The sequence below is a fragment of the Mesocricetus auratus genome, unplaced genomic scaffold (assembly GCF_017639785.1).
Source record: "Mesocricetus auratus isolate SY011 unplaced genomic scaffold, BCM_Maur_2.0 Super-Scaffold_100691, whole genome shotgun sequence".
Lineage (NCBI taxonomy): Eukaryota > Metazoa > Chordata > Mammalia > Rodentia > Cricetidae > Mesocricetus > Mesocricetus auratus.
This window is the reverse complement of record NW_024429267.1, coordinates 47,933,583-47,947,410: the sequence shown is the minus strand read 5'-3', so window position 1 is coordinate 47,947,410 and position 13,828 is coordinate 47,933,583. Positions and strand designations below refer to the sequence as shown.

General features: G+C 40.2%; 1 protein-coding gene across 5 annotated transcripts in view; it reads right to left on the bottom strand.

The window, feature by feature from the left end:
• The window catches only part of Setd2 (SET domain containing 2, histone lysine methyltransferase), a 94,773-nt gene that overhangs the window by 16,046 nt on the left and 64,899 nt on the right, over positions 1-13,828 (bottom strand). For 4 of the 5 annotated variants that reach the window (XM_040739593.1, XM_040739594.1, XM_040739595.1 and 1 more), the window contains 5 exons: positions 12,353-12,401; positions 10,259-10,439; positions 7,671-8,340; positions 5,027-5,161; positions 168-307 (listed from right to left, as the gene is read on the bottom strand). In XM_040739593.1, the coding sequence (XP_040595527.1) occupies positions 168-307; positions 5,027-5,161; positions 7,671-8,340; positions 10,259-10,439; positions 12,353-12,401 (1,175 nt within the window). Of the gene's footprint in view, positions 1-167; positions 308-5,026; positions 5,162-7,670; positions 8,341-10,258; positions 10,440-12,352; positions 12,402-13,828 lie in introns of those variants that run through there. The other variant, XR_005874680.1, reaches the window with a different exon arrangement.

Genomic DNA, 13,828 nt, shown 5'->3' with positions numbered 1-13,828 from the left:
GTGCCCATGTATACCCTCAAGTACATGTGACCCTGCCCAGAAGAGAGTCTAGAAATTCAGTAGTCCTTAAGGTCAGCCCAAAGCCAATAACTATCAAACTTCATGCTGGCAGCATAACTGATTAGGTAAAACCAGATCTGTCTGGGAAGCCCCATGAAACCTCTTACCTTGTGATTACATGGTAGTAATAGATCTTCCCTTCAGGATCTCGGGCTGTCTTCCAGTTGGGAGGCAAAACAATGGTTTTTGGTTTTGGAGGAGAGGGGGGTGGCAGATCCAGTAGATTGTTGGTTACAACCATTTCAGGCTTTAAAAAAAAAAAAAAAAACACACACACACACACATTTTGATCAGTGATATTTCTTTCAATGTCACAATTGGGCGAAATGTCCACTTAAGCAATAAAAAGTATACATTCAGTTTCCCTTAAAAAGAATAAAGGAAAAATATACCATAGGAAACAGCTAATAAGACAGTACTTAAGAAAACCCTTAGGAGCTGGGCGTTGGTGGTACATGCCTTTAATTCCAGCACTCGGGAGGCAGAGGCAGGCAGATCTCTGTGAGTTCGAGGCCAGCCTGATCTACAGAAGGAGTTCCAGGATAGCCTCCAAAAAAAAAAAAAAACAAAAAAGAAAGAAAGAAAAAGAAAACCCTTAGGAACCCCCCCCAAGCTTTAAGTATCACATTTTAAAAACATTTACCAGCTTTAATACAAACAAACCAACCAGCAAGCAACAACCACAAAGGTCAATGATAATGGCACATAAAACTCCAGGATACTGGGGTTGACGAGACGACTCAGTGGGTAAAAGTACTTTCTTGCAGAAAAAGTGGACATGATGCCCAGCCTCCACATGGCAGTTAACAACTTTACAGTTCCTGGGTATCTGATGCCTTCTTGTAACCTATGAGGCACCAGATACAGACATCTACATTGGCAAAGCACCATACACTACAATAAAAAGAGGTAGGTGGATCTGAGTTCCAGGACAGTCTGTACCTAGCAAATCTGGGACAGCCAGTGGAGGGTGGGGGGGAGTGGGGAGGAGAGAGAGAGTGAAACAGAGAGAGGGGGGAGGAGAGAGGGGGGGGAGTGCCTGTCTAAATAAGTAAACCACCAGGCAATGGTGGCAACTGCCTTTAATCTCGGCACTCTGGTGGCAGAGAAAGACAGATCTCTGTGAGTTCAAGGCCATTCTGGTCTACAAAGTGAGTTCCAAGACAGTGAGGGCTGTCTCGAACTCCCCCCCCCCCAAAAAAAGCAAGCAAGCAAGCAAACAAAACTTGTAGAGACTGAGTAGCTGGCTGGCTTTAGGTAGGCTTGCATCAATGAAAACAAACCTGAAAAGCAGAATACTAACATTTTATCCATTATATTCTTTACTGTATTTTATAAAAAATAAGTTATGAAGTTTCAGTTATTTGTTTTTTCATAACTACACTTTTAAACCATAGTACTTAATCACAAATCCATCTCTCCAGCAATGCTACACTTGCAAAAACTAATAATCACTGTAACAAACCATTCAGTGTCTCTCCAAAATTCATGTATGTAGACAGAGTTTCTTTCCCACTAGGCCCTACAGCCCTTTATGTAAGGTTCAGGGAGGTCAAGAACATCCATGAAAGAACATCGTAATGGGAAGCTTGCAGAGAGAAGAGCATGTGAGGACACAGCACGGTGGCTTCAGCTCAAGTCAAGCTGAGAGGCTTCAGGAAAGTCAACCTTGCTGTCACCTTTTCTTAGATGTTCAGTCTCCAAAACTGTTCTATAGTGTTCTGTAATAGCAGCCTTAAGAGATCAATACAATCACCATTTGGATATATGTCTCTCAATGTTTTTTCTATGTAAAACAATGAATAACTTTTAGCTTTATCTCTGCAAAGTGACCCAAGACTCTGGATCCAGAAACAATCACGTGTTTTTGAACATTCCTAGTCTATACATTCTTTAGTCCATCCCCACCCAATTTAGTGTAGTTGAAGGTTTGGACCAGCTTAAACTCATATCCTTAATTCCCATAGGATCTATATAGTCAAGGAAAATTACTTTTTTTCTAAACGTCTATGTAGATTAAGATTACTCCAAATCATTAATGACAGTTCTGTCCTTCCTCAAACCAAATCCTCAAGTGCCTTATCTGTACCTTTTTTTTCTCTTTCTTTTTGACCTAGAATTCACTACATACCTCTCAGACTGACCTAAAACTCCTATCAGCTCTCTTCTCAGTCTTCCAAGTGCTATATTATAGGTACAAGCAACCTCAATCTTACACATGTTTCTTTTTTAAATGACACTACATATTGGCTACTTTGAATGTGATTTAAAGTGTGGTTTGAATAAGAATGACATATATTCTTATGCTTAGGTACCAGGGAGTGGCACTGTTTGAAAGGATTAGAAGATGTGGCCTGGAAGAAGTGTGTTACTAGGGGTGGTTTCAAAAGCCCATGCCAAACCTATATTTCCCATATATTTGCTTAGTAGAATGTGGATTTTGGATTAGGAAAGCCTTATATTGATTGTGTTGTGAGCTAATTAGTAATCAGTCATATGCAGATCTATAATAAAAAGGAGCAAGCTGGACAAAGAAATACAAAACGCACAGTTTGGGGAGAAAAGGGACAACAAGAAGCATCATGGAGCTAAGCCAAGTGTACAAGGAGATAATAAGTTGTAAGAAAAGCCTGATGCTAAATGGAATAAATGGAGTGGTGGCCTCAACTTGTGAAAAGGAATTAAAGAAAAGCTTAATCAATGAAGGATTATTCGGAAAACTGAATAAGGGGACCAAGTTCTAGCCCCACAAGCAGCAGAACTCGGCAGGTTCTGGCTTTAGAGTGAAAGATCCAAGAAAAGGGTTGAGAAATCTCCCTCTGCAGCTAAGAACAGCCACAGAAGTCAGGTGTTTGTCAAGGGTGGCCCTGTATACAGACCTACCGAGGCTATTGCACAAAGATGTGAAGGTGAACCCAAAGATGTTGAGTATGCCAGAGTCACGGGATATCTGCTGAGGAAAGCTGCAAACCAGGTATGGACCAGAACACAGAGAGAAGTGTATATTGCAGTCCAACAAAGCTGAAAGGAGTTGGACATCATAACATCAGGCATGGAGATGCAGAATTTGGATTTTGCCTGGCTGGTTTCCAGTATTTCCTCCCTTTTGGAGTTCTAACAGCTTTCCTGTGGCTCTATGTTGAAAGTATGTAACCTGCTCTTTGCTTTTGGTTTTATAGGGGATTGCAGTTAAGAGACTGCCTTGCGTCTCAGATAATTTGAACTCTGGACAGTTAAACAGTGTTGAGACTGACTACAGGGACTTCTGAAGTTGGACTGAATGCATTTTTTGCATTATATGGCTAAAGCCTACGGGAGCCAGAAAGTGGAATGCGGTGGTTTGAATTGGTTTGAAAGGATTAGGCAGTATGTCCTTGTTGGAGAAAGTGTAAGCCAGTCACCAATTAAACGCTTTCCTTTATAAGAACTGCCTTGCTGGGTGGTGGTAGAGCTCTTTTTTTTTTTTTTTTTTTTTTTTTGGTTTTTCGAGACAGGGTTTCTCTGTGGCTTTGGAGGCTGTCCTGAAACTCACTCTGTAAACCAGGCTGGTCTCGAACTCACAGAGATCCGCCTGCCTCTGCCTCCCGAGTGCTGGGATTAAAGGCGTGCGCCACCAACGCCCGGCTCGGTAGAGCTCATTTTTAATCCCAGCACTCAGGAAGCAGAGGCAGGTGGATCTCTGTGAGTTCCAGGCCAGCCTGGTCTACAGAGCGAGTGTCAGGGCAGGCTCCAAAGCTACAGAGAAGTCGTGTTTCGAAAAAACAAAAACAACAACAATAACCTTGTCTTGGTTATGTTGTCTTTTTCACAGCAACAGAAAGGTGACTAAGATAAATGGTTACCATCACCTCTCTTATTTAGAATGTCAGTTTGTAATAGGAAAAGAATCTTAAGTCATCATATTCACAATGCCTAGCAGAACCAATTTACAGCAAACCTTTAAATACCTCCTTGTAGGCTCATAGTTTATTTTTTGCGGGGAGGTGGGGAGTTCCAAGACAGGCTTTCCTGGAACTCAGAGATCCACCTGAGCTGGCAGCTTATTTTCAAACTGATTTGTCCACATAAAACATTTTAATTCTACCTCCACTACTTTTCCTGTCTCGTTAAAGTTGCCATCAACTGCCAAAAATTGCTACAAGAGTTTCTTTGGAATTGCCAAGTGTTCTAATACAATATGATCACATTACTTCTTAGTCTTCCCCATTCTAATCACAATCCTATTTTACTGAAAACTAATAACAATAATATTTCATCAAGATTTTACCATATCCTTCTCTATACATTTCAGGTTACTAAAAACATCTCTCAATATTATACATATCATACAACATACAAAGTGAAGTATGTCACATAATTCTATATCCCCAGCTTCATCCACTGTATGTCACATTCTAGTACTCAGCAGACACCAACAGGTCAGGTATGGCAGGGAAATGTGTGAAATGCCACTGTTGTGTGGGTGATGTGTGTGATGCCACCATGTGGTGGGGTGAGTGGGTGGGTAGATCACTCTGTGAGTCACTTCTTCCCTTCCACCTCTACAGACGCTCCAGGAAACCAAACTAGGGCTGTCAGACCTGCACAGCAAAGACAGTGCTAATTTAGTTATTTCAACCGGCCCCAAAATAAGTTCTCTGCCCTTCAATCCACTGTGTAGCCCTGGCAGTCTTGAACTCACGATCCTGCCTTCAGAGTATATACCATCATTCCCTGCCTTGTGTCTAGAAAATTATTACTTCAAAAATTATATAAAAATATAAGATTATTCAAGGTTAGTAACAAAAATGATCCTAGCTAATACATGTGGCTGTACTGTCGTTTCACAGAATGCATGACTTCATGATAGCCAAGTAAAAATTGGTGGCTACATAAATCATAAAGAATACAAAAAAAAAAAAGAAAGAAAGAAATTAAAGACAAGATATTACACCCTGAGAGGGTTAACAAGTGAAACATTTCTTACTGGCTGTAAGGACTGAGGCTGCCCTGGTGCAACTATTGCAGTCACGGCTGTAGGTGGCTGCACCACTACTCCTTGTGGGTGAGCTGTGAAAATCTGCTGTCCCTGGATATACTGAAGACTCGGCTGGGCATAACTCTGAAAGACAAAATGAACAAAGTCATAATTTATATTTCTCTGGATCCTACTATGTGAGGCAGTACCTGATTTCCAATATGACATAATACACACACACACATACACACACTTTTAGAAAAGATACTTTTATATGTATATTTGGATTCAAAGGCATATAACAATTTTGTTTCAAACACAGAAGGTTTTTTCTTTTGAGACAGTCTTTTAGTAGCTTTGAATGGCCTTGAACTCAGAGATCCCCCTGGCCTTTGCATCCCAAGTTCTGGGATTAAAGCTATACACACACATGCATGCATTCCACTACTATCACACCTCTGTCCATTCTGCTCTTTTTGGGACGTAACCCCCAACTTCTTTTTATTTACAACTCAAGCTGGGTTTGAACTCACAATACTTCTGCCTCAGTTGCATAAGTCAAAATTATAAGTACATACCACCATATGAGGCTTTAGTGAGGTCCTTTGTTGCCAACAAGTAACAATTAATAGTTTGATTTGACACAGAGAGGTCAACAGCAGTGATTCACAATATAAGATGATCAAATATTAAGATTCAATTCTTGTTTGTTAGCTTTTGTAATCTATAATAATAGCAGAATGTAGTGAATCTAACATTTTTAATACACAGAGATTTATACTGGAAATGAATCCAGAAAGTACCTCTCGATCTCGTCACATCTAGAATCTCTAAGAAATAAGGAATCTGTCTAAGACTTAAATCTATTCACAGAAAATTTAATTAAAGAGAATGTGTGCAAAAACTTTAAAAATGTTAGGTGATGACTGCTTACAGAGTTGACTACATTTAGATACTTCATTCAAGGGCAGAGTCTGAGCCCAGGGGCTGAGATACTATCAAGTATGAACAAAAACATCAGTACAAATACAGAATAAATCTAAATGATACCGGTAAAAAACCCAAGCAGTATGAAGAGGTTGGCTTTCTCTTCTTCCAAGGATGGATGAAGCTCAGGTTGTCAAACCTGGTGGCAAGAGGTCTTCACCTGTTAAACCAGCCCAACCTTTAAAACTGTATATTCAAAATATGCTAGGTGTGGTGACACACACTTAGTCTTAGCACTCAGCTGTTTAGTGTGTATCAGTATATATCAGTGTGCATGTCATCAGAATTTATCCAACTTCTAAGAGATACTGTAGCCCATGGGTAGTTACTTTCAAAGTTACCAAAGCTGTCATAAGCATCCAAATTTACAGCTTAAATCCTCTACTTAGGACCAAAGAAGAAAACTTAAGATAGTCTAACAAAGGAAATGTATTCCTAGTTAAAGTTTCCCCTTGAGATGGTGTTCAGTTTTTCTCTGGCATGGTGCTTGGGTCATTCTCTGCCTAAATGTGAATCCAAGCCTTCCTTAAACAGACCATGATATTGGGACATAACCTCTGATGTTTAAAATCACAGGTTAACAAGAAACTGAATTTTCAATGAGACCACCCCTTATCAGAAAATACTTCCTGATGTCACAAGGGACTGGGCTCAGATCTCAAATCAGAGTATGGAATATGTTACCAAAAAGTTTTTTAACCTAATATAAAGCTTAACACCAGACACTGTAGAGAATTGTTTTAAGAAAAAGAATGTGGCTTTCCTTCCCAATCTAATTCATTAGCAAATTATGTTAACTCTGTCTATATGTAGTCTTTCACATAGATATCACATGCAACTAATTCTATTCTTGGCTAGATTACTTAACAATCTTATAATTAGACTACTTTTGCCCTTAACTCTCATTATTTTCTTTCTCAGAGCAACTAAAGTGATCCATTTAGATTATGCCAAATGATATTACTTTATTAGACCATGTTAGAGGGTTTCTACATTATCAAAACAGATAAAGAAATCTCCACAGTCTGTCACCTTATTTCCTACAGCATAGATTTCATAATCATCCCATATAATCTGGGTTACAAGCATCTAATAGTAGACTCCACAAAACATCTTAAAAGCTAGACCAAAACAATTATCCTACCCCCAACTCTTTGAAAGCAGATCTCACTGTGTGGTCCAGGCTGGCCTTGAACTCATTATCCTCTGTTGCAGCCTCCCACCATTCTGGGATTACAAGCTCCAACCAACCACAACAAGCTTAAACGCTAGTTTAAAGAAAACAAACAAAATGCAGTACCAGGGTGAAACATGTTATTTCTACAGGAAACAGGAGGCCAAGCATGCAAGCCTACAGTAGGAAGGAAAACCCTAGTATTTTGAAAGCTAAATTCCTTGAGCCTCAATGACACCATGTTCATAAATTTGTTTCACTATGTGAAAAAATTTCTTTTTTTTGAGACAAAGTTTCCCTGTGTAACAAACAGTCCTGACTGTCCTGGAATGGACTATATAGACCAGGCTGACCTCAACTCACAGAAATCCACCTGCCTCTGCCTCCCAAGTGCTGGGATTAAAGGTGTGTACACCATGACCATCTATCAGGCTTTCTCCTATACCAGATATTAACAGATTTTAAAATATAAGAGGTTCCAATATTAGTTACCTGCACAATTGGTGGGGTTGTCTGTGAGTAAGGAGATGTCACACCATAGACAGTTGAACATGTCTGTCCTTGATAATATATGGTTGCTTGAGACTGTGCAGGAGAGTACTGCTGTTGTACACTGACAGACTGTTGATTTGAATCCCAGACACTGTAATTCTGTCCTTGGACTGGGCCTGGAGCTTGTACTGGCATTACAGGAACACTGGAATCTTGGTGTACCACACTTTCATTCTGAGCTACATACTGTGAACTGGAAACTTCCACAGAGGCTGCCACATGTGGCACCACTGGCACTGACGAGGGGGTAGCAAGGGACTCTGTAGAATGTCCTACTAAGGGCTGAGCATGGTCGTAAGGAGCGGGAGAGCACACAGGGTCCATGCTAGGCGTGGGCAGGAGCACCTTTCCAGCGTTGGGGTTGCTGGGGTCCACATAAGCTTGCATGGGATAACCTGGTGGATAGCCAGCAAAGGGGTGATGAGAGGCATTATAGCCCAGAGAGTCAAAGGGCAGTGGTGATGTCATCCCCAAGTTCTGCATCTGTTGCTGTTGCTTCTGAGCCTCCCTCTGGGCTACCTCTTGTTCAAACAACTTCCTGCGCTCCTCTGTAGAAAGTTTATTCCGGTCTTTGATTCGCACTTTCTTTTTAGAAGTTGGTGTATCGTATCTACAAAGGAAACAATACCACAAAAGGTCACCAAATCATGTACATAAAATCAAAAGATTTATAAAACAGTAAGGCACTCACTGACATTGCCTCACAAATCACCAAGAAACCACTGATCACATCATCAAGCCTAATTTGGCACGGACTAAAAGTCATATTCAAAATTAGTTAATGAAAGTGGTTATCAAGGGCTTGCCTAAATTCAGCACCCAGCACTGCACAAACCAAACAAAAAACACGAGATGGCTCCGCAGGCAAGAGTCCATACCACTCTTGCAGAGGACACGAGGTTAGTCCTCAGCATCCATGTCAGGTAGCTCACAACTGCCTGTAACTCCATTTCTAATAGGATTCAATGATTTCTGGCATCCAAAAGTATTCATGTATGTATACTCATACATATGTATTTTAAAAATTTATCTTTAAAATACACTGGGCTTGGGAATATAGCTCAGTGGCAGAGTGTGTGTCTACCAGGTACAAGTAACCATAAAATAAACAAAAAGTAAGGGACCTGGCCGGGCGTTGGTGGCGCACGCCTTTAATCCCAGCACTCAGGAGGCAGAGGCAGGTGGATCTCTGTGAGTTCGAGGCCAGCCTGGTCTACAAAGCGAGTTCCAGGACAGCCTCCAAAGCCACAGAGAAACCCTGTCTCGAAAAACCAAAAAAAAAAAAAAAAAAAAAAAAACCAAAAAAAAAAAAAAAAAAAAAAAAGGTAAGGGACCTGGCAGCCAAAACAGGAAATCCCCCCGCCCCCAGGAAATCACTTGAATAATTCCAATTCTATTCTTAGATTATTTTACACCAGCCTCTTCTTCTTTAGAGTTAAGGCTGATTCTGTAACCACAAATATAGCATAACAAAACCCATTTCTTTGTAAAGAAGAAGAAAAAACGTGATACAAGAAAAAAAAATAGCTCAATATCAATCTAATAATTCAGTGCTCCTACGGTCTCCAGAATTAGTCAGAAAAGCAGGAGGAGTGTCTAAGCTTGACCCTCAATAACCACAGACAAATCCAGTAGTAGTAGCTGACACATGTCATCTCAGCACGCTGGAGACCAAGGAAGGAAGACGGATTGCTGTAAGTTAGTCCCACTATGGCAATATAGTGAGATCCTTTCTAAAACAGGTAAGTAAAAATCTGTTTTAAGACTCAACAGTAAGCTTCTATTTACTTATCTAGAAGACACTAATTCCAAAAGGCACTGTTGTGTATATGTCTGTCTATCTTTTAAGAAAGGGGCTCACTATGTAGCCCTGGCTAGCCCGGAACTTGCTATGTAGACCAGGCTTTCAACAATCCTACCTCTGTCACACAGATGCTGGGATTACAGTTATATGCCATTGTGCCCACTCTTGACTTACTTTTTAAAAAAATAAATCTTCCATTTACTTATTTTATGCATGTGTGACTGGGCACACCATAATACAGTTTTGAAAGTCAGAGAATAACTTGAGGGGCTTAGGTGTCTTGTTCCCTCATGTGAGTCCTGGGAAAAGATCTTAGGTTGCTAAGCAATATCTTTACCCTCTGAGCTATCTCTGTGGCCTCAAAGTTTCATACACATATACAATGAATTTTAGTTGTGGCATCCTCCCATTCCCATCATTCTTCTTTTTCCTACAAGTCCTCCCTACTTAAAAAAAAGTCTATTATTATTAGTCTACTCAGTGTGCAAGTGGCGTGTGGATGTGTGCCACTGCACAGATGTGGGTGGTGAAGGACGACCTGCTTGAGTTGGTTCCCTCTTGTTACCATGTGGGGCCCAGGGACAGAACTCAGCACTATCGGGCTTGGCAGCAGGCTCCTTTACCTACTGAGTCCTCCACCTTTCCATTTTCATGTCTTTCTTTGTGACCTGACTTGCAAACTTTTGGATTTGCCCAAACAAGAAACAGACACACACACACACACCTGTCATCTGGCCTTTTTGTTCCCCGCTCGTAGGCAGAAGAAGGCGGTGAAAGAGAGCCCCTTCGTTTCCTTTTCTCTTTATTCAGGGTCGGCTTGTCTGGGTCTCTCTCACGTGATCTGTTAGGAGTCTTTGGAACCGTTTGATCTCTGAAGGCAGCAGCATCCCTTCCTCGTTCAGTTACTAGGAGGAATTAAGTTATTTTTTTTTAAGTTTATTTTAGTAGGAAAGTAACACATCAAGAATACAGTAAAACTTCTACCCAGCAGCAACTGTATAGACTCTTCTCCTCATTTAGTCTTAACTTTGAATTTCAAAAGTTCTAATTTTCAGCTGTTTGACACAGGAATCAAAACCAAATTCCCATTTCCTTATTCTAAATCTGAGACTAAGCAGGAAGATTTCATATGCAAGGGAAAGACTGAATTTACTATATAAAGGGTTGCTCCTGAAAAAAAAAAACATCAAGATTATCTTTTGCAGCTCCCCAAGGGCTATATTAGACCAGATACTTGAAAGAACTGCCCAGCACTATCTTCTTTCTTATAGGAGTTCTTTATAGTCCCATGTAGGAAGTCTGGCTATGAAAAGAACCTTACCACACAGGTAAAGGTCAAAACACACACACACACACACACACACACACACACACACACACACACACACACACACACAGAGAGAGAGAGAGAGAGAGAGAGACAGAGAGACAGAGACAGAGAGAGAGAAACCATAAACCAAATAAATACTTTCTTTAGAAACCAACCACAGTCCATAACTGAATTCATTGCTTTAGTGCCTTAAAAAAAAAGTTTGTCAGAGACACAATAAGGCAGTAAAATCAAGAAACCAGGACTAACTACCATAAAATTGTACTATCTGTTCTGTAACAATGATTCTGAGCTTTCTCAGAGGTCACTAACTACTGGAGAATCTGGTTATGACTAATTTAGCCTTCCCTGGTAAAGTAAACATACACACATACACATTCTACATTTAAACAGCTAGAAGAAAACACTGCTCGCTCCACAGACCTCCAGGAATATAATACAGAGTTAAAGATGTCTCCTTTGGAGCTAGAGAGATGCTCAGCAGTTAAGAGCACTTGCTGTTCTTGCAGAAAACTTGTGGCTGATTCCAGTGTCCACATGACAGCTTACAACCTACAGATTATCTGTAAGTCCAGTTCCAGATAATCTGGTACTCTTTTTCTGACCTCTGAGGGAACCATGCACACACGAGATACAATACACATATACATACAGATAAAACATCCATAAAGAAATCCTTTAAAACAAACAAAACAAAAAACCAAAAAAAAAAAAAAAAAAAAAAAAACCTACGGGGCTGGTGATATCTCTTGGAGAGGACCAGCACCTATTTGGTGTCTCACAATCTCCCCTAACTCTGGTTCCAAAGGCTCAAGAGCCCTTTTCTGGCTTCCCACAGACATCAGGCCCTCACATGGTAAACAGTCATGCATGCAGACAAAAACATCATACACACATAAATAACTCTAAATTTTTTCTTATTTTTATTTTTTAGAATGTCTACTTTAGGGACAGGGAGAAAAGCTCAATGGTGATGGAGTACTTGTCTAGCATATGAGGAAGTCTGGGTTCAGTCCCCAACACTGAAGGAGTAGGAAAACAAACAAACAAACAATCTCTATTCTACAGGGACAAATGAATGAAAGATAAGTTACCAAAGCAATAACACAGGCAGTATAAGAAACACCTTTAATCTCAGCACTTGAGAGGCAGAGGCAGGTGGATCTCCGTGAGTTTGAAGCCATCCTGGTTTACAAGAGCTAGTTCCAGGCCTAGAGCTCCAAAGTTACACGGAGAAACTGTCTCAAACCCCCCCCCAAAAAAAGAAAAGGGGGGGGAGACAGAGACACAGAGAGACAGAGACATCTCCCTCGGAAAATCCACTAAAAAAGAATATAGGTGTAAGTTTCCAAATTATCACATCCAGTGTTTCATTTTTCTATGTATGTTTATTTTAAAAGGAAAAAAAAAAACTAAAGTTCTTACTAGTTGTCTCAAGTTCCTAAAGAATCTTTATAAAGCTACCTACACAAGTATTCTTCAACCTACCTGTGCTCTCCTTTTCAGTCTGACTTTTCTTTGGAATTCGATACACCTCCTGGTGGGGGAAAAAGATGAGTTAATAGTGTGGGATAAAGAGATAGGTGCTCTGAAACTGATCATTTCGTGGTAGCATAAATGTACGGGGAAGCAGGGAAAACATACGACAAGAAGAACAGATTGGTTGGTATATAATTATTGTCCGAAATTTAATACATTTGACTTCAAATAAAACAGGACCTGGCCCTACGAAAATGAATAAATGAAGATGAATTATGTACATATTTTACATTTACCAAGGTTGTAAAATCTCACTTCCAACATAGCAGAATAAATGACTAAGGAAGGCACTGTTTCTGACAAAAATCAACTTCCTGAGAATTCTAATTCCTGAATGCCCTTTGCATACACATTTCTGAAAAAAAAAAAAGAGGTCATCTATAGTTCCTTTACTGAGTGCATTTCATAAGGACAGTTCTAAGTCACCATTCTCTCTAAGAGCAGTAACTCAGTTTTACAAAAGTAATTTGAAAATTGCATGTACAAAGACAATTCCTGCTAGTCAGCATATTTCTTCTGTGCTGTATATGTGGTGTTGGGGATGAAAACCACAGTCTCTCTCACACACGCCAGGCAAGCATTCCACTATGGAACTATGCTTTATCCCCAAGCTGCCGTATCCTTTGCCGTGCTAGAGAAAAAACTTAAGGTCTGTCTACACTTGGAACAATTCAGTGTATCTTTCTATGGCCAAATTATCTAGTTTCATACAGCTTGGGAGGGAGGGGGTGGAGGAAGGGAGGGAGGGAGGGAAAGATCAGCATTATTATTAGGTCACCAACACTCTCAAAATTGATCATGAAAAATGCAAACTATGTTTTTATGCCTTGACATAGTAGTAGTTCATGGACACAAGTTCTTACCAATTAATGACAAGCCTACACATTCTCAATGGTACATAATGATACTTTGCCTTTACAATTGTGTAACATTAAACACACTCATGTTGTCTGCTTACCATCTGTGTGACACAATTTTGAGAATGTACGCCAAGAAAAGTGAAGTCATTCCATATTATAGTTAGATCTAGCAATATTTGGGGAAAGTAAACAGTTCACATGTTACACAAACAAAAAGGGTCAAGATGAAATATTCAAGCAGGGAGTAGTGGCACATGCCCTTTAATCCCAGTACTTGGGAGTTCGAGGCCAGCCTGGTCTAAAGAGAGAAAGAGAGAGAGTTCCAGGACAGCCAGAACTACATAGTGAGGCCCTGTCTTAGGGGATACAAAACAAAAACCTCTCCAACAGTACATGAATGCTGACAGATTATCCAATAAATAAAGATTACTATAATTTTATCTGTGTACCTCACGTGCACTATCTAATTTAAGCTTCAAAGCAAACCTCTAGGATAGAGGTGGCAGTACAGAGGTACAAGTGTTTCTCTAGTATGTATGTGCAAAGTCCTAGGATCACTCCCAGC